The 25,340-nt window shown below is 38.7% G+C and overlaps 1 protein-coding gene and 1 pseudogene across 2 annotated transcripts in view; both read right to left on the bottom strand.

Annotated features, from left to right (window-relative positions):
• The window catches only part of POLQ (DNA polymerase theta), a 133,079-nt gene that overhangs the window by 49,396 nt on the left and 58,343 nt on the right, over positions 1-25,340 (bottom strand). For both annotated transcript variants that reach the window (XM_045502192.1, XM_045502193.1), the window contains exon 18: positions 2,433-5,542. In XM_045502192.1, the coding sequence (XP_045358148.1) occupies positions 2,433-5,542 (3,110 nt within the window). The remainder of the gene's footprint in view (positions 1-2,432; positions 5,543-25,340) is intronic.
• On the bottom strand, positions 1,705-2,426 carry LOC123610943 (annotated as a pseudogene).

Here is a 25,340-nt window from a genome sequence, read left to right on the forward strand (position 1 = left end):
TTTGAATTGCTGTAACTGAAACAAATAAAGACCACTGGTATACTATAAAAATTTTGTAGTGAACTCAGCAATTCTTTTTTTCTTTTTAAATGTTTATTTTTGAGAGAGAGAGACAGAGACACAGAATCTGCAGCGGGCTCCGAGCTCTGAGACGTCAGCACAGAGCCCAACACAGGGCTCAAACCCATGAGGTGTGAGATCATGACCTGAGCCGAAGTCACTCAACTGACTGAGCCAACATAGGCACTCCTGAACTCAGAAATTCTTAACACTAAGAAACTCCAAAAAAATCAAGTATCTTACTTCTTGGTGAAGAATCAGGTATAATTTTGTATCCAGAGTCAACATTTTTTCTGAAATAATGGATCTCCAACTTTACAAATACAGGTCAAGAACCAGTCTAATAACTGGCACACAGTTGTTAAATTTAAGTGAACAATTTTACCCCTCTAACCGCTCAAAGAATGTGCTCAATTTTATATTTGTTGAATGAAAAATGGAAAGTACTAGTCAACACAAAACATATATAAAACCTGTCATTAACACATTTGCTCCATGACCTAAGTGTTCATCTACAGACAAATGAATAGGAAGATGTGGTATACATATACAAAGAAATATTATGGTGCCATAAAAAGGGATGAGAACTTGCCATTTGAAACATGGATGGACCTACAGGGTATTACACTAAGTGAAATAAGTCAGACTGAGAAAGGCAAATACCATATGATTTCATAAATAGAATCTAAAACAAAAACACATAAATGAATAAACAAACAAGCAGAATCAGACCTATAAATACAGAGAACAAACTGATGGTTACTAGAAGGAAGGGGAGGTGGGGGGTTGGGCAAAATGGCTAAAGAGAATGGGAGATACAGGCTTCTAGTTATGTAATGAATAAGTCATGGGAATAAAAGGCACAGCATAAAGAATATATATAGTCAATGATATTGTAATAGCAATGTATGGGGACAGATGGTAGCTATACTCATGGTGAACATAGTATAATGTATAAACTTCTCATATCATTATGTTGTACACCTAAAACTAATATAACATTGATTGTCAATTATACTCAAATAAAAAAAATTAAAAAGAAAAACATGTGTTCCATGAATTGAAGATCAGACAAATACTCAAACTTTTATGAACAAATTCATTCATAAATATAGAGATTTAAGAAATCTGATCAAATCTTTGATTTCTACAGCAGGTCGTCAAGCTGACTACAGCTATTCCCCAAGATACAGAATCCTTACTGTCATGAAGTAAGACAGGAATATACATGCATGGCATTATTTGGTTCAATTCTCTTAAAATGTGGAAGGGCTCTGTGAGGATTTGGGATCAACATTTTGGTATAGAATTCATGAATATCAGTAAAGGTTATAAGTCTACTTGAGGTAAGTATTGAAAAATATAGTTAACATACATTGTTAAAAATATAGTGCCAATTTTCTATGTACTTTTGTGATTATCTAAGTAGATTATATAATACAAATTAATTATTTTAATTAATTTAATAGAAAATAATTCATAAGCACTGATGATTAATAAAAAATGAGATACCAAAAACGGTGATCCATATTCAAAATATATTCGTTTTTACAAACTTATATTCTAACATTTATATATTATATAAAATATTATATTATGTATTAAATATACAAATTTATATGATTTTTTAAAAGAAACATTGCGTTTAATGGTAAAGCTTAGCACACTCCAGCACCAGATATGGGCTGGAGTTGAAGCAGCAGAGACAGGTAGATGACCTCCATGAAGCCTCGTAAAGTGAAAAGAATAAGAAAGGCAACAATTAGCACCATGGCCTGACACATGGAAAAACCCAGAATAGAACTGAAGAAATGCTGCTGTTTGAGAGCCAGTTTCCTGATATACCCAATGATCAAGCTGCCAAAAACTATCCCAGTGCTGGCCCATGTACCAGCCACAACAACTGGGATGGCTGCAGCAGCAATAAGCTTGGCTACTATGTCCATGTCCTGAGAGACAAGACTGCTATAGAACTCCCTTTGGACCACCTAGTGTGGGGAGCTACTATGGCAAGGCTGTTTAGGGATTTCTAGCTTTTGAAGAAAAGAGGCAGACACAGGCCTGATTAGACCAGAGCTATAACAGCGGATCAGGGCCACAGTAATAAGTAGTGTCTTAGAGGTCTGCATTATTTCAGTATCCCAGCTTGACCTTTTTTCTCAGTGCTCAGTTCTCACACCCTGGAGTCGCCCATCACTTATACCAGATGGCAACTATTATTAATCTAGTTGCACTGAACAATAAGCTGTTCTACAGGTAAACCCATATAGAAGAAATTTTAATTAAATTGGAATAAATTTAGTACATTCATCCCAATTCACTATTTTACATATAAACATGAAAATATGAAAAATTAAAGAAAAAATTCTTACCTTGCTTAAACCTACCACCAATAGCAGCATTTTTAGAAGACCTCAAATTACTGATCTTTTCACAAGCCACTGAGATGGAAAATCTCTTTTTGCACTGCCACTCCTTAATGAATGTTTGAAAGAGAATTTGGTCACTTGCTACATCAATTATGGCCAAGCTTTCTGGGCTGCATGAGGCTGCAGTTAACTGCGATCCATCCTGTGACAACTGCAGTGAAAAACTTGTGTCTCTAATAGGTCTATCCTTTTTTAAACCATCTCTACTCTCTGAACTTAAATCTTGGTTTTTAATATCTGAAGATGAGCCAAATGAGTAACTTTTACCAAGCTGTAAAACACTATGCATTTTCTGGAGTTTTACAGAAGATGTTCCAAGAATACTTGGAACCACTAGCTTAGAAGCAGATGCTGGGATGGGTGTAGGAGGAATGAGTCCGTTATCATCAACTATACAGCTCTCTTTCCAAGGCAAGAGGGATGAGGTTTCACCATGAAGGGCACCGTTCTCCAGTGTTCCAATCTTGCTCTTTATTTCAACATTAGGGAAAAATGAAATTCCCGGAACTTGATTTGGGTCCAAGTTTGAAATCACTTGTTTGCCATTTAACTCCATATTTTCCCCTTTTAAACTAGACAAGTTTGTAGTGGCTAATTTTTGCTTTTCATTTTCTAGAGGACTGGACACTTCATCTAAAATTCTTTGCAATCCTGGACTTAAATCAAACGATGCCCCTGACCATATGAGCGATTTATTTTGCCCTATCTCAGTTAATTTGGATTTTTTAGACTTTTCATCTTTATCTCTTCCAATTATTTCTCTTTGTGAATAATCATTATTGACAGTCCCTGGATCACTTAGTTCTAATGCTGTAAGAGACACTGCAGTATTATGTTTCTCTTGGACAGGAAATATATCTACATTGTCCAAAACTTCAACCATCTGAGCAGAATCCAACTCTGAAAATATAAGAGACTCCTCACTGAAACAAGTCAACTGTTGCTGATTATCTTGATTCTCATTCATATTTGATTTTCTAAGTTGGCCCTCTGGTTGTAGACACAGAGAATGACTGAAACAGTTTGACATTAGTTCAGAAGAAAGGGGTTCTTTTGCTTGTGTATCAGGTGGTTGTTCTTTCACTAGGTAATCTTCACTGAAACTGTCAAATAGTAAGCTGTCACTCAAATTCAAACTTGTTTCAGGAGCTGGTAGACATTCTACTTCTACACCAGTGGGAGGCGGTAGTATAACTGGTTTCAAAGCTTCTTGTGTTTGATAACCTTGAAGAAAACTATTTAATTGGGAGTCAGTGACAGAAAGTTCATTCCTTTTAAAACAAGGGCCATTTTCCCTCAACAGTATTGGAGAATGAAAAATTGAGCTTTCTGGAGTCAGGACATCAACTCCATGTGAATTGGTGCTTTGTTTCACAATATCTATAGTCTTATCCTCCAAATGATCTATATTTGTCACTCCTGGAGAATGTCGTTCACCAGGAAAAGCAATATGAATCTCATTCTGAAAAGAGATCACCGAGCTCTGTTTGTCTAAACTCTTCGGCATTGTCTCTGTTGCCAGGTTGGCATCCTTTGCTCCTTCTTGTTTGGCATTTTCAGTTGCCATCTGTTGTATTATTTTCTCTGACTGAGTATCCAGGTACAAACTATCTTCAAATTCACAAAGAACTAAACCTAAGTCAGAAACACAATTATTTTTAGTTTTGTTTGCTGCATAAGCTTCTGTTTTTTCTTGTATTTTAGAGGGATTTAGAAAATCCTCATGCTGGCCTCCTGATTTACCAAATGCTCCAGTTGGGGGATGTATTCTACTGAGTATCTCAGTGCTGTTTATATTATCTCCTGATACCTGAAAATTATTTGATTTATTTTCCTCACCATTAAACTTCATAATTCCACACTTGATAATACCAACTGAGTCTTTATTCATATAACTACTGCCTGTCTCACAGAGCATTTGTCTCTCTAATATTTTTTTCTGTTTGGTATAAGTGTTTGTTTGTTTATCAGACTGTTTTTCTGCACACTGGTTAATTGAATGGGTGTCATGGTGTTTTACATAAACATTCTGGGTTTTTGAATCACTTTGTATCATCAGTACTTTGTTTATTTTTTCTGACTCAACAAAAGCTAGTGCTCTTCCGTTTTCACTAACTGTACTAGTGGGATGACAAGTCACTTTTTTACTCTGGGATTCTGTGATAAAATGTTCCACAAGAATATTGTTAGTTTTTGTTTTGTTCTTTGAACTTTGTTCTGTTTGTGATGAGAATGATGCTTTGCTATATTTTCCCTCAGCACAGTAAGATACATTTTTAGCAAACAGCTCTGGACTTCTAAATTCCATATTCTTCTCATCTAAGGTAATTGAGTCTTCACAATAAACAAGATTAGACATAGTTTGTTCCTGTAAATCAATTCTATACATCCCAGTGTCTTTCACAGGGCTACTATCTCTGGATTGTGTTAGATGCTTACCACGTTTCCAAGATCGAGAGGCAGTACTCATCTTTTCTGAACTGAAACTCAAAGATTCTTTTTTTGTTTTCTCAAATAAGAGAGTTTGAACAACATTCTTAGTGTTTTTTTTCCCCTCATTCAGAGAGGTTACTAGCTTTTCTTTACTTCTGTTCAAAGAAGCCCGTTTTCTTGCTCTGGAAATGGAATGTACTTGGGATTCTTGATTCCCATTCTGTAACTTGTAATAAAAGGAATTTCTATTCTCTCCACATTTAACTAAATCTTGCACTGTAGTTGGTGAATGCTTAGCAAAAGAATCATTAAACACTGAGTTACTTTTTTTCTTTGATATTAATCTTTTACAAGATCTCTTAGTTTGGGGTGTAAGTTTCCGTTCCTTTACTTCTGGCTCACTGCTGGTCAATGAGTGTGTATTAGAATTTAAAAGGGAATATGGATTCCATTGCACTCCCATTTCAGCTAAATCCTGCTGCAGAATCCTTTTGGCTTCTTCTACTATAAGGGCTGCTGCTTCCCTTTCAGTTAAACCTTTTCTGCCAGTCACCCAAATATTTCGCATATTCCGACGTTCTTCAACTGCTTCCTCTTCCTCATCCACGGCCTTTCGGGCACTAAACAAGGATATAGAAAAAGAAATAAATTAATTGATTCATTCATGCATACAGAAATATTTATTAACCACTAAACTGATCTGTTCTAGGAAGTGAAGAAATAGCACTGAACGAGAGAAATACATCTGCTTTCTAAGAGCTTACATTTTAGTTGGAGAAACCAGAAAACAAATGTTAGAATGCATTCCATATCAACTGATGATAAGAGTTGTGAACAAAAACGAAGCACCAGGAGGGGATGGCTGGTTCTGCAATTTTCAGATAGCAAAATTAGGGAAGGCCTCACTAAAACAGATGAAGCAGAAACTTTTTTAAAATAGTGTCATAAAACTTTCATTGAAACAAATCCTCCTATGTAATATTAACTCTAGACAAAATAGTTGAAGGAAATGGAGAGTGACCAAAAGAAAGGAGAAACTGAAAGAGGGTAACTAAAAACTTGGATAAAAGCCTGGAGTTTATTAATTGACAGAATTTGAAAAAGAGCTCAGAATAATTACAGGAGGTATAAAATGAATGGAGAAAGTCCAGAAATGAGATCCAGAGAAGGAAAACCCAAAATTCTCCATATAAATCTGTTCAAATATCTAGCTGACCTCTAATCTATGCAAGTATGGGATGACTCTAAGCAGCCAGTTAAAAGTCTAAACTGAACAGAGATTTGAGTTACTGTCCACTATAGGAAGACAAAGTTTAGAGTTTGAGTTCAGCCAAGCTAACTAACTGATAAAATATCAATGTTCTTCAGCGTAAAATAGATTCTACACCCTAAAATGCCAAACATATACATAATTGCAGTACCATGAAAAGAAAAAATACAGCATGAAGCATAAAAACTATGAAAGAAATAATGGTCAAGAGACTTCTGTTTCCAACAATACTGGTGTAAGAGGGACCAAGTTAGCCACTCACCCAAAACAACTAAAATACCAAGGCTAGCTCCTAAAAGATGTCGCAGCTTCCATTTTGCTCTCTTATGTCACTTAGTCTAGAGAAAGCCAACCATCATGGCATAAGGACAACAACAGCTCTATGGAGAAGGTCACATGGAGAATTGAGCATCAGCTTGGCAGTACGTGTGTGTCATCTTAAAAGCAGATGGAACTCAACCCTTCAGATAATTATAGTCCCAGCCAACAGCTTTACTACAACCTCAAACCAGACCACCAACAAAGATGCTCCCAAGTTTATGACTCATAGAAACTTTGAGTTAATAATTATTTCTGTTGCTTTTAAGCCACATAGTTCTTCTTTTAAAACATATTTTTCAAGTGTCTTTATTTAAGGACTCTCTACACCCAATGTGGGGCTTGAACTCACAACCCCAAGATCAAGAGTGACATGATCTCCTAAGCCAGCCAGGTGCCCCTAAGTCACTAAGCTCTTAAAGTAATTTGTTTCACAGCAATAGTTAATTAATTAGCCTATTAAAACTATCCAACTTCAAAGATATAAAAATCTCAAGGTCTACATATTTAGAAGGAAAAAAAAAATTATATTACCATCAGAATTCTCAAAAACAGCATGCACAGCAAAGAAATCATTTTCCTAAAACTTAATAAAAGAAAAGGTGGACCAAAAGTCTATATCTAGTCAAGATGTGCTTTAACTATTAAGGTTATAGAAAAGCAGTTTTACACATACAAGAACTTAGGGAATTCTATACGATATTAGCCCTCAAGAAATCTATTAGCAGGTAAGTGTAATCCAACCAAGAGAGGACTAAGAGTACTTCAGCACTAAGACTGATGGTAAGAATATGAATAAATAAAAATGTAGATTATATTAGTTTTCATCTCTACATCCTACAAGGGTAGGGACAAGGGTGGAAAATTAATGTATAAATGTTATACATTGAGACAAACAGAACTAATGTACTTTTTAAACGGAGGGAAAAGGAGAGGGAAAAAGAAAACTAAAGTAAGCTCAATGTCAATGACTGCTGTTCAGGCAATAGGTAGGTGCTACAGGATACCATTAAAATCTTGACAAACCAGGGGTGACTGGCTGGCTCAGTTGGAAAAGCATATGACTCTTGATCTCGGAATTGTGAGTTTGAGCCCCACGTTGGGTGTAGAGACTACTGAAAAATAAAATCTTAAAAAAAATGTTTACAAGCCAGATAATAAAAAGTACACAGGTACGCGCTAGAACAAAACACACACCTGTCTAAATTTAAAAGTAAAACTCCAAAGAGTACTCTTAAAGGTAGACAAAGAAACATAGTAAATACACAATACACATAATTATAAAATAATTTAAGAATTGAAATGGAACATTTTAGTTATATCAATAAATGTGATGGGATTAAATCATCTATTAAAAGAAAGACTTCAATTTGGTTCAGAAAGTAAAACACAATTACAACTCAGTGTGGTACATAAAAATCATACCTAAAACCAAGTGATTCTAAAAGACTAAAACTAAAGGGATGGACAAAAAATATCCTAGAAAAATGGAGCAAGAAGAAAGCAGTGAGGGCTATTTTGCATTAAATATAACAAAAAGAGTAAAATTTAATGCTAAAAACAACAATCATAGTAAATATAACATTACCAGTCATATTTACTATGAGTATTTACACACCAAATAATAAGCAACCATTTTTATGAAGCAAATATAAGAGATACAAGGAGACACAGAAAGAAGTGTACTAATAATTAGTAGACTTTAATAAACCATTCTCATTAAAACACAGATCAAATGTTGAGGAGGGTAATAAATAAGAATAAAGAAGACCTAATGAACATAAGCAATGAGGGCGACTTTTTATGAATATATTTCAAACACTTTACCTTTGTAATACAGAACACATCTAGTTTGTATTGATCATATATTAGCACACCAAGAAAACATCAGTGAGTTCCATGAAGTATATGTGTTATAAATAACATGTTAGATTGATGTGCAATAAGACTAGAAATTATTTTAAAAAATAAAAAAAAAACAAAAAGCACTTCCACCTGGGCAAAAGAAGGAAGCCATGCAAATTACATTTCTAACAAATAAAAACAAAATCTCTACATATCATAATCTATGGGTTATATTTAAAATAAAAACCACAGGAAAACTCACAGTACTAAGTTCATAGTTCTACACTAAGAATACAGTATTTTATTTATCAATAAAAATATAAAAGTCAACAAATTCCTAGTTCAACAACAAAATTAGAAAAAGTACAAAAGAAAACAAAAGAAAGCGGGAAGAAAAATGTAAAATTAAAAGAAGAGATTAATAAGGTACATTACTTAAAAAAAAAAAAAAAGCCATAGATCTAGACCTAGGTCTAGATCTAACTGATTTTTAACCAATTTAAAAAATAGATAAACCACTAGCTAACCTAATCAAGAAAAAATAGAGATAAAGTAAAATTTTTAAAATAGCAAATTACAAGGAAGGAATAACCATTGAAATAGAAGGAATACTTAAAATTCCTAAGAAACTAATTCACAAATCTCTATAAAAATGTATTTGAAAATCCAGATGCAACAAATAATTTTCTAAGGAAATACAGATTACCAAAATTGACCCCATTCAAGATAGAAAGCTTAGAGAGACTAATTTCTGAAAAAATAAAGTAGACAAAGTGATCAGGAAACTAACCCATTGAAAGGCACCATTCAACATGGTTTCATACAATAATCATATAAAAACTTCTAGCAGTCCCAAGCCTCCCTAAATTATTGCAAAGCACTGAAACAAAAAATGCTTCATAATTCTTTTTCATGAGGCAAGTCTGATACCAAAACTGATAGCAAAACTTGAATAAAAATAGTGCAAAAAACCACACAATGCAAGAAAACAATAGGCCAATATTATTTGTAAATAACAATGCAAAAGTATACTATATCAAATATTAGCAAATAGAATCCAACATCATATAATAAAATAAGATGACCAAATTAAATATATTCCATAAGATTCAATATTAGGAAACCTATTAATATAATGTACCATGCTAATAGATGAAGGAGGAGGAAAAAAAAACTATGATAATCTTCAGGAATACTGGAAAATGCTTTGACAAAATTCAATACCCAATCATGACAAAAATATTCAAGAATTATGTATTTCTTTTTAAAGTTTATTTATTTTTGGGACAGAGAGAGACAGAGCATGAACGGGGGAGGGGCAGAGAGAGAGGGAGACACAGAATCGGAAACAGGCTCCAGGCTCTGAGCCATCAGCCCAGAGCCTGACGCGGGGCTCGAACTCACGGACCGCGAGATCGTGACCTGGCTGAAGTCGGACGCTTAACCGACTGCGCCACCCAGGCGCCCCAAGAATTATGTATTTCTTACATAAATACACACACACACACACACACACACACACACACACACACACACACACACATACCCACACATACACACACACCATAGTTCTGAAACCAGTATCCTATTGAAGCAACACCAGAGGCATTTCCCCTAAGATCACAAACAAAGCAAAAATGCCCAATATCTATTACTACTATCCTTACTACTACTACTACTACTACATATTAGAGATATCAGCTAATACAATTAGATAAGAGAAATCAATTAAAAGCATACAAATTCTTACAGAAGTAAAATAAATATTTGTAGATGATGTGCCAACATACCTGGAAAATTCTAGAGAATCAATGATAAAAGTAATTCAAACAATAAAAGAATTTAGAAAATAGGATAAAAAATTATACAAAACAGCCTTCATATACTCCAATAATAACTATGTAGAAGACATAATAAAAGAGAGCAACCAATTAAAATAACAATAAATATTAAGTAGGAATAACTTTAACAAGAAATGTATAAAACCTGTGTGAGCAAAACTTAAAACTTTTGAAAACCTATATGAGGAAATCTTTTGAAAACTCTTAAAAATCACAAAGACTAGATCAAATTCAAAGATGTTACCTATCCTTGGATAGGTTGACACAAAATATAAAGATATCAATTCTAAGTTAAATTTCAATACAATTCCTATAAAATATCAACAAGCACTTTAACTTTCATATGGGCAAATATGCAAGAATAGCCAAAAAAAAAAAATACTGGAAAACTATGAGAGGAAGTGTCCTTCCAGAGATTAATAATTTGTAATTTATAATTAAAAGTATTTACTGGCTCATGAATTGACAAAAAGAATAGTATATAAAATAGAAACTACAGAAATAGACCTAATTATTTATGGATATTTGGTATATGACAAAGATGGCGTCTCAAATCACTAAGTCAAAAATAAACATTTTTATAAATGAGAGCCATTGGATAAAAGACAAAATTTGATCCAGACTTTATACTATACACAAAATTAAATTCTAAATACATCAGGAATCTAGATGCAAGTCTACAAATACTAGGAGAAGACATGAATGAATTCCTTTTTAATTTCAGTAGACAAAAGTTTTCTAACTATGACAATTCCAAAGCAAAAAAAAAAAAAAAAATTGACAAAAAAATCAATAGAAAAGTTAAAATTCTGCATGGCAAAACAATGTAGTAAAAGTCAAAAGACAATTTATAAATTTTGAGAAAATATTTGCAATATACATATAAAATAACAGCTAAGAACTCTAATCAATTTAAGAAGGAAAGATTCTTTTAAAAGGAGAAAGAAGGACACCTGGGTGGCCCAGTAGATTAAGCATCTGACTCTTGATTTACGCTCAGGTTATGATCTCAGGGTCCCTGTGATAGAGCCCTCTGCACTGACAGCATGCAGTCTGCTTGGGATTCTCTCTCTGCCACTCTCTTGTTCTTTCTCTCTCTATTAAAGTATATAAACATTTAAAAAAATAAAATAAAATAAAAAGGAGAGGGAAAAGACCAAACTCAGTAGAAACAAGAAAAGACATAACCAGATAATTCACAAGGATACAAAAATATGATCCTGAAACATATGAAAAGATATCCACCATCATTCACAATTGGAGAAATACACATTAAAACCATACTGAGATACTATTTCCTATCTATCAGACTGGTGAAATGAAAACTCTAACAATGGATTCTGTTTGCAAGGCTGTGGCATAATAGGCCAGTGAGAATGTAATCTGGTACAACCCTTCTGCAGGGTAATCTGGAACTAATAAACCTACATAAGCACTTACCTTTTGAAATCCCACATCCAAGAATTTACTCTGAAGAAACATTACCAACAATGGAAAATACATATGCATAGGTAATTTATTGTGAATTTTTGTTAATGGCAAACTGAGACAATCAAAATGGGTTTTCTGGCTCTCATGTACCAAGTACTAAAAGGAAAGGGTGGCCAGGTGTCAGATATACCAGTTTCCATTCAGAAAATTAACATTAATACAATGCTATCTCTTATCTATACACCTTATTCAAATTTCATCAATTGTTCAATTTACATCCTTGTTCTAATCTTTTTTTTTTTATATGAAATTTATTGTCAAATTGGTTTCCATACAACACCCAGTGCTCATCCCAAAAGGTGCCCTCCTCAATACCCATCACCCACCCTCTCCTCCCTCCCACCCCCCATCAACCCTCAGTTTGTTCTCAGTTTTTAACAGTCTCTTAAGCTTTGGCTCTCTCCCACTCTAACCTCTTTTTTTTCTTTTTTCCTCCCCCTCCCCCATGGGTTCCTGCCAAGTTTCTCAGGATCCACATAAGAGTGAAACCATATGGTAGCTGTCTTTCTCTGTACGGCTTATTTCACTTAGCATCACACTCTCCAGTTCCATCCACGTTGCTACAAAAGGCCATATTTCATTTTTTCTCATTGCCACGTAGTATTCCATTGTGTATATAAACCACAATTTCTTTATCCATTCATCAGTTGATGGACATTTAGGCTCTTTCCATAATTTGGCTATTGTTGAGAGTGCTGCTATGAACATTGGGGTACAAGTGCCCCTATGCATCAGTACTCCTGTATCCCTTGGATAAATTCCTAGCAGTGCTATTGCTGGGTCATAGGGTAGGTCTATTTTTAATTTTCTGAGGAACCTCCACACTGCTTTCCAGAGCGGCTGCACCAATTTGCATTCCCACCAACAGTGCAAGAGGGTTCCCGTTTCTCCACATCCTCGCCAGCATCTATAGTCTCCTGATTTGTTCATTTTGGCCACTCTGACTGGCGTGAGGTGATACCTGAGTGTGGTTTTGATTTGTATTTCCCTGATAAGGAGCGACGCTGAACATCTTTTCATGTGCCTGTTGGCCATCCGGATGTCTTCTTTAGAGAAGTGTCTATTCATGTTTTCTGCCCATTTCTTCACTGGGTTATTTGTTTTTCGGGTGTGGAGTTTGGTGAGCTCTTTATAGATTCTGGATACTAGCCCTTTGTCCGATATGTCATTTGCAAATATCTTTTCCCATTCCGTTGGTTGCCTTTTAGTTTTGTTGGTTGTTTCCTTTGCTGTGCAGAAGCTTTTTATCTTCATAAGGTCCCAGTAATTCACTTTTGCTTTTAATTCCCTTGCCTTTGGGGATGTGTCGAGTAAGAGATTGCTACGGCTGAGGTCAGAGAAGTCTTTTCCTGCTTTCTCCTCTAAGGTTTTGATGGTTTCCTGTCTCACATTCAGGTCCTTTATCCATTTCGAGTTTATTTTTGTGAATGGTGTGAGGAAGTGGTCTAGTTTCAACCTTCTGCATGTTGCTGTCCAGTTCTCCCAGCACCATTTGTTAAAGAGGCTGTCTTTTTTCCATTGGATGTTCTTTCCTGCGTTGTCAAAGATGAGTTGGCCATACGTTTGTGGGTCTAGTTCTGGGGTTTCTATTCTATTCCATTGGTCTATGTGTCTGTTTTTGTGCCAGTACCATGCTGTCTTGATGATGACAGCTTTGTAGTAGAGGCTAAAGTCTGGGATTGTGATGCCTCCTGCTTTGGTCTTCTTCTTCAAAATTCCTTTGGCTATTCGGGGCCTTTTGTGGTTCCATATGAATTTTAGGATTGCTTGTTCTAGTTTCGAGAAGAATGCTGGTGCAATTTTGATTGGGATTGCATTGAATGTGTAGATAGCTTTGGGTAGTATTGACATTTTGACAATATTTATTTTTCCAATCCATGAGCAGGGAATGTCTTTCCATTTCTTTAAATCTTCTTCAATTTCCTTCGTAAGCTTTCTATAGTTTTCAGCATACAGATCCTTTACATCTTTGGTTAGATTTATTCCTAGGTATTTTATGCTTCTTGGTGCAATTGTGAATGGGATCAGTTTCTTTAGTTGTCTTTCTGTTGCTTCATTGTTAGTGTATAAGAATGCAACTGATTTCTGTACATTGATTTTGTATCCTGCAACTTTGCTGAATTCATGTATCAATTCTAGCAGACTTTTGGTGGAGTCTATCGGATTTTCCATGTATAATATCATGTCATCTGCAAAGAGCGAAAGCTTGACTTCATCTTTGCCAATTTTGATGCCTTTGATTTCCTTTTGTTGTCTGATTGCTGATGCTAGAACTTCCAGCACTATGTTAAACAACAGCGGTGAGAGTGGGCATCCCTGTCGTGTTCCTGATCTCAGGGAAAAAGCTCTCAGTTTTTCCCCATTGAGGATGATGTTAGCTGTGGGCTTCTCATAAATGGCTTTTATGATCTTTAAGTATGTTCCTTCTATCCCGACTTTCTCAAGGGTTTTTATTAAGAAACGGTGCTGGATTTTGTCGAAGGCCTTTTCTGCATCGATTGACAGGATCATATGGTTCTTCTCTTTTTTTTTGTTAATGTGGTGTATCACGTTGATTGATTTGCGAATGTTGAACCAGCCCTGCATCCCAGGGATGAATCCCACTTGATCATGGTGAATAATTCTTTTTATATGCCGTTGAATTCGATTTGCTAGTATCTTATTGAGAATTTTTGCATCCATATTCATCAGGGATATTGGCCGGTAGTTCTCTTTTTTTACTGGGTCTCTGTCTGGTTTAGGAATCAAAGTAATACTGGCTTCATAGAATGAGTCTGGAAGTTTTCCTTCCCTTTCTATTTCTTGGAATAGCTTGAGAAGGATAGGTATTATCTCTGCTTTAAACGTCTGGTAGAACTCCCCTGGGAAGCCATCTGGTCCTGGACTCTTATTTGTTGGGAGATTTTTGATAACTGATTCAATTTCTTCGCTGGTTATGGGTCTGTTCAAGCTTTCTATTTCCTCCTGATTGAGTTTTGGAAGAGTGTGGGTGTTCAGGAATTTGTCCATTTCTTCCAGGTTGTCCAATTTGTTGGCATATAATTTTTCATAGTATTCCCTGATAATTGTTTGTATCTCTGAGGGATTGGTTGTAATAATTCCATTTTCATTCATGATTTTATCTAGTTGGGTCATCTCCCTTTTCTTTTTGAGAAGCCTTGCTAGAGGTTTGTCAATTTTGTTTATTTTTTCAAAAAACCAACTCTTGGTTTCGTTGATCTGCTCTACAGTTTTTTTAGACTCTATATTGTTTATTTCTGCTCTGATCTTTATTATTTCTCTTCCTCTGCTGGATTTAGGCTGCCTTTGCTGTTCTGCTTCTATTTCCTTTAGGTGTGCTGTTAGATTTTGTATTTGGGATTTTTCTTGTTTCTTGAGATAGGCCCGGATTGGAATGTATTTTCCTCTCAGGACTGCCTTCGCCGCGTCCCAAAGCGTTTGGATTGTTGTATTTTCATTTTCGTTTGTTTCCATATATTTTTTAATTTCTTCTCTAATTGCCTGGCTGACCCACTCATTCGTTAGTAGGGTGTTCTTTAACCTCCATGCTCTTGGAGGTTTTCCAGACTTTTTTCTGTGGTTGATTTCAAGCTTCATAGCATTGTGGTCTGAAAGTATGCATGGTATAATTTCAATTCTGGTAAACTTATGAGGGGCTGTTTTGTGACCCAGTATATGATCTATCTTGGAGAATGTTCCATGTACACTCGAGAAGAAAGTATATTCTGTTGCTTTGGGATGCAGAGTTCTAAATATATCTGTCAAGTCCATCTGATCCAATGTCTCATTCAGGGCCCTTGTTTCTTTATTGAGCGTGTGTCTAGATGATCTATCCATTTCTGTAAGTGGGGTGTTAAAGTCCCCTGCAATTACCACATTCTTATCAATAAGGTTGCTTATGTTTATGAGTAGTTGTTTTATATATTTGGGGGCTCCGGTATTCGGCGCATAGACATTTATAATTGTTAGCTCTTCCTGATGGATAGACCCTGTAACTATTATATAATGTCCTTCTTCATCTCTTGTTACAGCCTTTAATTTAAAGTCTAGTTTGTCTGATATAAGTATGGCTACTCCAGCTTTCTTTTGGCTTCCAGTAGCATGATAAATAGTTCTCCATCCCCTCACTCTCAATCTAAAGGTGTCCTCAGGTCTAAAATGAGTCTCTTGTAGACAGCAAATAGATGGGTCTTGTTTTTTTATCCATTCTGATACCCTATGTCTTTTGGTTGGCGCATTTAATCCATTTACATTCAGTGTTATTATAGGAAGATACGGGTTTAGAGTCATTGTGATGTCTGTATGTTTTATGCTTGTAGTGATGTCTCTGGTATTTTGTCTCACAGGGTCCCCCTTAGGATCTCTTGTAGGGCTGGTTTAGTGGTGACAAATTCCTTCAGTTTTTGTTTGTTTGGGAAGACCTTTATCTCTCCTTCTATTCTAAATGACAGACTTGCTGGATAAAGGATTCTCGGCTGCATATTTTTTCTGTCTAGCACACTAAAAATCTCGTGCCAATTCTTTCTGGCCTGCCAAGTTTCAAAAGAGAGATCAGTCACGAGTCTTATAGGTCTCCCTTTATATGTGAGGGCACGTTTATCCCTTGCTGCTTTCAGAATTTTCTCTTTATCCTTGTATTTTGCCAGTTTCACTATGATATGTCGTGCAGAAGATCGATTCAAGTTACGTCTGAAGGGAGTTCTCTGTGCCTCTTGGATTTCAATGCCTTTTTCCTTCCCCAGTTCAGGGAAGTTCTCAGCTATGATTTCTTCAAGTACCCCTTCAGCACCTTTCCCTCTCTCTTCCTCCTCTGGGATACCAATTATGCGTATATTATTTCTTTTTAGTGTATCACTTAGTTCTCTAATTTTCCCCTCATACTCCTGGATTTTTTTTATCTCTCTTTCTCTCAGCTTCCTCTTTTTCCATAACTTTATCTTCTAGTTCACCTATTCTCTCCTCTGCCTCTTCAATCCGAGCTGTGGTGGTTTCGATTTTGTTTTGCATTTCATTTAAAGCGTTTTTCAGCTCCTCGTGACTGTTCCTTAGTCCCTTGATCTCTGTAGCAAGGGATTCTCTGCTGTCCTGTATACTGTTTTCAAGCCCGGCGATTAATTTTATGACTATTATTTTAAATTCACTTTCTGTTATATTATTTAAATCCTTTTTGATCAGTTCATTAGCTGTTGTTATTTCCTGGAGATTCTTCTGAGGGGAATTCTTCCGCTTGGTCATTTTGGATAGTCCCTGGCGTGGTGAGGACCTGCAGGGCACTTCCCCTGTGCTGTGGTGTATAACTGGAGTTGGTGGGCGGGGCCGCAGTCTGACCTGATGTCTGCCCCCAGCCCACTGCTGGGGCCACAGTCAAACTGGTGTGTGCCTTCTCTTCCCCTCTCCTAGGGGCGGGATTCACTGTGGGGTGGCGTGGCCCGTCTGGGCTACTTGCACACTGCCAGACTTGTGATGCTGGGGATCTGGCGTATTAGCTGCGGTGGGTAGGCAAGGTGCACAGGGGCAGGAGGGGCAGGCTTAGCTCACTTCTCCTTAGGTAATCCACTTCAGGAGGGGCCCTGTGGCAGCGGGAGGGAGTCAGATCCGCTGCCGGAGGTTTGGCTCCTCCGCAGAAGCACAGAGTTGGGTGTTTGCGCGGAGCGAGGAAGTTCCCTGGCAGGAACTGGTTCTCTTTGGGATTTTGGCTGGGGGATGGGCGGGGGAGATGGCGCTGGCGAGCGCCTTTGTTCCCCATCAAACTGAGCTCTGTCGTCTGGGGGCTCAGCAGCTCTCCCTCCCTTTGTCCTCCAGCCTTCCTGCTTTCCGAGCAGAGCTGTTAACTTATGACCTCCCAGACGCTAAGTCGCGCTTGCTGTTGGAACACAGTCCGTCAGGCCCCTCTGCTTTTGCAAGCCAGACTCCGGGGCTCTGCTTGGCCGGCGAGCCGCCCCTCCGCCCCGGCTCCCTCCCGCCAGTCCGTGGAGCATGCACCGCCTCGCCGCCCTACCTACCCTCTTCCGTGGGCCTCTCGTCTGCGCTTGGCTCCAGCGACTCCGTTCTGCTAATCCTCTGGCGGTTTTCTGGGTTATTTAGGCAGGTGTAGGTGGAATCTAATTGATCAGCAGGACGCGCGGTGAGCCCAGCGTCCTCCTACGCCGCCATCTTCCCTCCGGCTCCTCCTTGTTCTAATCTAATCTAGAATAAGGTGGTACATCTAGTTGTCATGTCTCTTTATTTCCTTTAATTAGAAAGAGTTCCTCAGTTATTGTTTTTCATGACCTTGATATTTTTGAAGAGTATTAGACAATTATTTTGTATAATGCCTCCCAATTTAGGTTTGTCTGATGTTTCCTTACAATTAAATTTATGTTAGACATTTTTTTTTTAATTCAGCAATTAAGGCTTTTTGTATGCTTTTTTTTTAATTTTTATTTTTTTAAATTTTTTTTAATATATGAAATTTATTGTCAAATTGGTTTCCATAAAACACCCAGTGCTCATCCCAAAAGGTGCCCTCCTCAATACCCATCACCCGCCCTCCCCTCCCTCCCACCCCCCATCAACCCTCAGTTTGTTCTCAGTTTTTAACAGTCTCTTATGCTTTGGCTCTCTCCCACTCTAACCTCTTTTGTATTTTTTTTTCCTTCCCCTCCCCCATGTGTTTCTGTTAAGTTTCTCAGGATCCACATAAGAGTGAAACCATATGGTATCTGTCTTTCTCTGTATGGCTTATTTCACTTAGCATCACACTCTCCAGTTCCATCCACGTTGCTACAAAAGGCCATATTTCATTTTTTCTCATTGCCACATAGTATTCCATTGTGTATATAAACCACAATTTCTTTATTCATTCATCAGTTGATGGACATTTAGGCTCTTTCCATAATTTGGCTATTGCTGAGAGTGCTGCTATAAACATTGGGGTACAAGTGCCCCTATGCATCAGTACTCCTGTATCCCTTGGATAAATTGATAGCAGTACTATTGCTGGGTCATTGGGTAGGTCTATTTTTAATTTTCTGAGGAACCTCCACACTGCTTTCCAGAGCGGCTGTGCCAATTTGCATTCCCACCAACAGTGCAAGAGGGTTCCCGTTTCTCCACATCCTCGCCAGCATCTATACTCTCCTGAGTTGTTCATTTTGGCCACTCTGACTGGCGTGAGGTGGTATCTGAGTGTGGTTTTGATTTGTATTTCCCTGATAAGGAGCGACGCTGAACATCTTTTCATGTGCCTGTTGGCCATCCGGATGTCTTCTTTAGAGAAGTGTCTATTCATGTTTTCTACCCATTTCTTCACTGGGTTGTTTGTTTTTCGGGTGTGGAGTTTGGTCGAGCTCTTTATAGATTTTGGATACTAGCCCTTTGTCCGATATGTCATTTCCAAATATCTTTTCCCATTCCATTGGTTGCCTTTTAGTTTTGTTGGTTGTTTCCTTTGCTGTGCAGAAGCTTTTTATCTTCATAAGGTCCCAGTAATTCACTTTTGCTTTTAATTCCCTTGCCTTTGGGGATGTGTCGAGTAAGAGATTGCTACGGCTGAGGTCAGAGAAGTCTTTTCCTGCTTTCTCCTCTAAGGTTTTGATGGTTTCCTGTCTCACATTCAGGTCCTTTATCCATTTTGAGTTTATTTTTGTGAATGGTGTGAGAAAGTGGTCTAGTTTCAACCTTCTTCATGTTGCTGTCCAGTTCTCCCAGCACCATTTGTTAAAGAGGCTGTCCTTTTTCCATTGGATGTTCTTTCCTGCTTTGTCAAAGATGAGTTGGCCATACTTTTGTGGGTCTAGTTCTGGGGTTTCTATTCTATTCCATTGGTCTATGTGTCTGTTTTTGTGCCAATACCATGCTGTCTTGATGATGACAGCTTTGTAGTAGAGGCTACAGTCTGGGATTGTGATGCCTCCTGCTTTGGTCTTCTTCTTCAAGATTACTTTGGCTATTCGGGGCCTTTTGTGGTTCCATATGAATTTTAGGATTGCTTGTTCTAGTTTCGAGAAGAATGCTGGTGCAATTTTGATTGGGATTGCATTGAATGTATAGATCGCTTTGGGTAGTATTGACATTTTGACAATATTTATTCTTCCAACCCATGAGCACGGAATGTCTTTCCATTTCTTTAAATCTTCTTCAATTACCTTCATAAGCTTTCTATAGTTTTCAGCATACAGATCTTTTACATCTTTGGTTAGATTTATTCCTAGGTATTTTATGCTTCTTGGTGCAATTGTGAATGGGATCAGTTTCTTTAGTTGTCTTTCTGTTGCTTCATTGTTAGTGTATAAGAATGCAACTGATTTCTGTACATTGATTTTGTATCCTGCAACTTGGCTAAATTCATGTATCAGTTCTAGCAGACTTGTGGTGGAGTCTATTGGATTTTCCATGTATAATATCATGTCATCTGCAAAAAGCGAAAGCTTGACTTCATCTTTGCCAATTTTGATGCCTTTGATTTCCTTTTGTTGTCTGATTGCTGATGCTAGAACTTCCAGCACTATGTTAAACAACAGCGGTGAGAGTGGGCATCCCTGTCGTGTTCCTGATCTCAGGGAAAAAGCTCTCAGTTTTTCCCCATTGAGGATGATGTTAGCTGTGGGCTTCTCATAAATGGCTTTTATGATCTTTAAGTATGTTCCTTCTATCCCGACTTTCTCAAGGGTTTTTATTAAGAAAGGGTGCTGGATTTTGTCGAAGGCCTTTTCTGCATCGATTGACAGGATCATATGGTTCTTCTCTTTTTTTTTGTTAATGTGATGTATCACGTTGATTGATTTGCGAACGTTGAACCAGCCGTGCATCCCAGGAATGAGTCCCACTTGATCATGGTAAATGATTCTTTTTATATGCCGTTGAATTCGATTTGCTAGTATCTTATTGAGAATTTTTGCATCCATATTCATCAGGGATATTGGCCTGTAGTTCTCTTTTTTTACTGGGTCTCTGTCTGGTTTAGGAATCAAAGTAATACTGGCTTCATAGAATGAGTCTGGAAGTTTTCTTTCCCTTTCTATTTCTTGGAATAGCTTGAGAAGGATAGGTATTATCTCTGCTTTAAACGTTGGTAGAACTCCCCTGGGAAGCCATCTGGTCCTGGACTCTTATTTGTTGGGAGATTTTTGATAACTGATTCAATTTCTTCGCTGGTTATGGGTCTGTTCAAGCTTTCTATTTCCTCCTGATTGAGTTTTGGAAGAGTGTGGGTGTTCAGGAATTTGTCCATTTCTTCCAGGTTGTCCAATTTGTTGGTATATAATTTTTCATAGTATTCCCTGATAATTGTTTGTATCTCTGAGGGATTGTTTGTAATAATTCCATTTTCATTCATGATTTTATCTATTTGGGTCATCTCCCTTTTCTTTTTGAGAAGCCTGGCTAGAGGTTTGTCAATTTTGTTTATTTTTTCAAAAAACCAACTCTTGGTTTCGTTGATCTGCTCTACAGTTTTTTTAGATTCTATATTGCTTATTTCTGCTCTGATCTTTATTATTTCTCTTCCTCTGCTGGGTTTAGGCTGCCTTTGCTGTTCTGCTTCTATTTCCTTTAGGTGTGCTGTTAGATTTTGTATTTAGGATTTTTTTTGTTTCTTGAGATAGGCCTGGATTGCAATGTATTTTCCTCTCAGGACTGCCTTCGCTGCATCCCAAAGCGTTTGGATTGTTGTATTTTCATTTTCGTTTGTTTCCATATATTTTTTAATTTCTTTTCTAATTGCCTGGTTGACCCACTCATTCGCTAGTAGGGTGTTCTTTAACCTCCATGCTTTTGGAGGTTTTCCAGACTTTTTCCTGTGGTTGATTTCAAGCTTCATAGCATTGTGGTCTGAAAGTATGCATGGTATAATTTCAATTCTTATAAACTTATGAGGGGCTGTTTTGTGATCCAGTATATGATCTATCTTGGAGAACGCTCCATGTGCACTCGAGAAGAAAGTATATTCTGTTGCTTTGGGATGCAGAGTTCTAAATATATCTGTCAAGTCCATCTGAGCCAATGTCTCATTCAGGGCCCTTGTTTCTTTATTGACCGTGTGTCTAGATGATCTATCCATTTCTGTAAGTGGGGTGTTAAAGTCCCCTGCAATTACCACATTCTTATCAATAAGGTTGCTTATGTTTATGAGTAGTTGTTTTATATATTTGGGGGCTCCGGTATTCGGCACATAGACATTTATAATTGTTAGCTCTTCCTGATGGATAGACCCTGTGATTATTATATAATGCCCTTCTTCATCTCTTGTTACAGCCTTTAATTTAAAGTCTAGTTTGTCTGATATAAGTATGGCTACTCCAGCTTTCTTTTGGCTTCCAGTAGCATGATAAATAGTTCTCCATCCCCTCACTCTCAATCTAAAGGTGTCCTCAGGTCTAAAATGAGTCTCTAGTAGACCGCAAATAGATGGGTCTTGTTTTTTTATCCATTCTGATACCCTATGTCTTTTGGTTGGCGCATTTAATCCATTTACATTCAGTGTTATTATAGAAAGATAAAGGTTTAGAGTCATTGTGATGTCTGTATGTTTTATGCTTGTAGCGATGTCTCTGGTACTTTGTCTCACAGGGTCCCCCTTAGGATCTCTTGTAGGGCTGGTTTAGTGGTGACAAATTCCTTCAGTTTTTGTTTGTTTGGGAAGACCTTTATCTCTCCTTCTATTCTAAATGACAGACTTGCTGGATAAAGGATTCTCGGCTGCATATTTTTTCTGTTTAGCACACTGAAGATATCGTGCCAATTCTTTCTTGCCTGCCAAGTTTCAAAAGAGAGATCAGTCACGAGTCTTATAGGTCTCCCTTTATATGTGAGGCACGTTTATCCCTTGCTGCTTTCAGAATTTTCTCTTTATCCTTGTATTTTGCCAGTTTCACTATGATATGTCGTGCAGAAGATCGATTCAAGTTACGTCTGAAGGGAGTTCTCTGTGCCTCTTGGATTTCAATGCCTTTTTCCTTCCCCAGTTCAGGGAAGTTCTCAGCTATGATTTCTTCAAGTACCCCTTCAGCACCTTTCCCTCTCTCTTCCTCCTCTGGGATACCAATTATGCGTATATTATTTCTTTTTAGTGTATCACTTAGTTCTCTAATTTTCCCCTCATACTCCTGGATTTTTTTATCTCTCTTTCTCTCAGCTGCCTCTTTTTCCATAACTTTATCTTCTAGTTCACCTATTCTCTCCTCTGCCTCTTCAATCCGAGCTGTCGTCGTTTCCATTTTGTTTTGCATTTCGTTTAAAGCGCTTTTCAGCTCCTCGTGACTGTTCCTTAGTCCCTTGATCTCTGTAGCAAGAGATTCTCTGCTGTCCTCTATACTGTTTTCAAGCCCAGCGATTAATTTTATGACTATTATTCTAAATTCACTTTCTGTTACATTATTTAAATCCTTTTTGATCAGTTCATTAGCTGTTGTTATTTCCTGGAGATTCTTCTGAGGGGAATTCTTCCACTTGGTCATTTTGGATAGTCCCTGGAGTGGTGAGGACCTGCAGGGCACTTCCCCTGTGCTGTGGTGTATAACTGGAGTTGGTGGGCGGGGCCGCAGTCCCACCTGATGTCTGTCCCCAGCCCACCGCTGGGGACACAGTCAGACTGGTGTGTGCCTTCCCTTCCCCTCTCCTAGGGGCGGGATTCACTGTGGGGTGGCGTGGCCCGTCTGAGCTACTTGCACACTGCCAGGCTTGTGGTGCTGGGGATCTGGTGTATTAGCTGGGGTGAGTAGACAAGGTGCACGGGGGCAGGAGGGGCAGGCTAGCTCGCTTCTCCTTAGGTGATCCACTTCAGGAGGGGCCCTGTGGCAGCGGGAGGGAGTCAGATCCGCTGCCGGAGGCTTGGCTCCTCCGCAGAAGCACAGAGTTGGGTGTTTGCGCGGAGCGAGCAAGTTCCCTGGCAGGAACTGGTTCCCTTTGGGATTTTGGCTGGGGGATGGGCGGGGGAGATGGAGACGGCGCTGGTGAGCGCCTTTGTTCCCCACCAAACTGAGCTCTGTCGTCCGGGGGCTCAGCAGCTCTCCCTCCCTTTGTCCTCCAGCCTTCCTGCTTTCTGAGCTGAGCTGTTAACTTATGACCTCCCAGACGCAAAGTTGCGCTTGCTGTCGGAACTCAGTCCGTCAGGCCCCTCCGCTTTTGCCAGCCAGACTCGGGGGCTCTGCTTGGCCGGCGAGCCGCCCCTCCGCCCCGGCTCCCTCCCGCCAGTCCGTGGAGCGAGCACCGCCTCGCCGCCCTTCCTACCCTCTTCCGTGGGCCTCTCGTCTGCGCTTGGCTCCGGAGACTCTGTTCTGCTAATCCTCTGGCAGTTTTCTGGGTTATTTAGGCAGGTGTAGGTGGAATCTAAGTGATCAGCAGGACGCGCGGTGAGCCCAGTGTCCTCCTACGCCGCCATCTTCCCTCTCTCTCTTACATTAGACATTTTTGATAAAAATACTCCAGGAGTAATGCTGTGTCTTTCTCACTGTGTCACATGAGGAGGTATGTGACGTAGATCTGTCCTAATACTGATGTTAGTAATATTGATCAATAAAGTTCTGGGCATTCAGAAAAGGCATAATCACAGAAATAGTAGCCTTAGCATAATACATAAGTACAAATAGCAACTAGAATGTAAAGAGAAACTAGACCTAGAACTTTGCCAAATGGTGGGGGAGCTGCCGGAACCCTTTCCATGTCAGGAGGGGCTGCAAGTGCCACAGTTTATGCTCCCTCTCCTCCTTGATAGCCCAGAGAGAAGCAGGGTTCAGGTTCCCTAGCTGGCCTACCACTTCAGTAAGTTCCAGACCCCTAGCCCACACCAGCCCCAGCCATCCCACCAAAGTAGCACCAGTGTCGTGCCCACCAGAACACCCCTGAGCAGTACTCACTGTAACTCCAGCCATTACAGCAAGGTGGCACAGGCGTAAAGCACCCCAGACCCAGGCCCACACTACTTTGGCTCCACACAGTTTGCTAACACACTCCAGGACTCCCTGGCCCGCATCCACCTTAGTTCCAGCCACCCCGACAGTGCATCCCTTGTGTTAAGTGTCCCCAGAACACCCCAACTTGTAGCTTTAGCTGTCCTCCCAGGGCACCCTGTGGGTGGGGAGTCCCTAGACAGCCCTGGCCCATGCTCACTTCAGCTTCAGCTATCCTGCCAGGGATCCTCTCATGGAGAGCCCAGGGAATGCTCCAACCTGCGCCAACTTCAGCTATAGCTCTCCTGCCAGAGCACCCTCTCTATGGAGAGCTCTGGGACCACCTGGCCCAAGCCCACTTTAGCTCAAGCCATCCTACCAAGGCAGCCCAAACATGGAGTACCTGGGACTCCGTGCCCATTCCAGCCACAGTTCCAGCCAGCCAAAGTTATCCAGTATACACAGAATACAAAGGAAATGACATACATAATACCTTTCTTTTAACTTTAGAAGTAGCTATTCTACTCAATTCAAAGGAACAAACACAGAAAGTCAAGCAAGATGGGAAGACAGAGGAATATGCTCCAAACACAAGAACAAGACAAAATCTTAGGAAAAGGACCAAATGAAACCTAGAGAAACAATATGCTTGATAAGCAGTTTGAAATAATGATCTTAAAGATCTTCACTGGACTGGAGACAAGGGTGGAAGAACTCAGTGAAAACTTCAACAAAGAGTTAGAAAATATAAGAAAGAATCAAAGCTGAAGAATACAATAACTGATAT

The sequence above is a fragment of the Leopardus geoffroyi genome, chromosome C2, assembly GCF_018350155.1.
Source record: "Leopardus geoffroyi isolate Oge1 chromosome C2, O.geoffroyi_Oge1_pat1.0, whole genome shotgun sequence".
In the NCBI taxonomy this organism is placed as follows: domain Eukaryota; kingdom Metazoa; phylum Chordata; class Mammalia; order Carnivora; family Felidae; genus Leopardus; species Leopardus geoffroyi.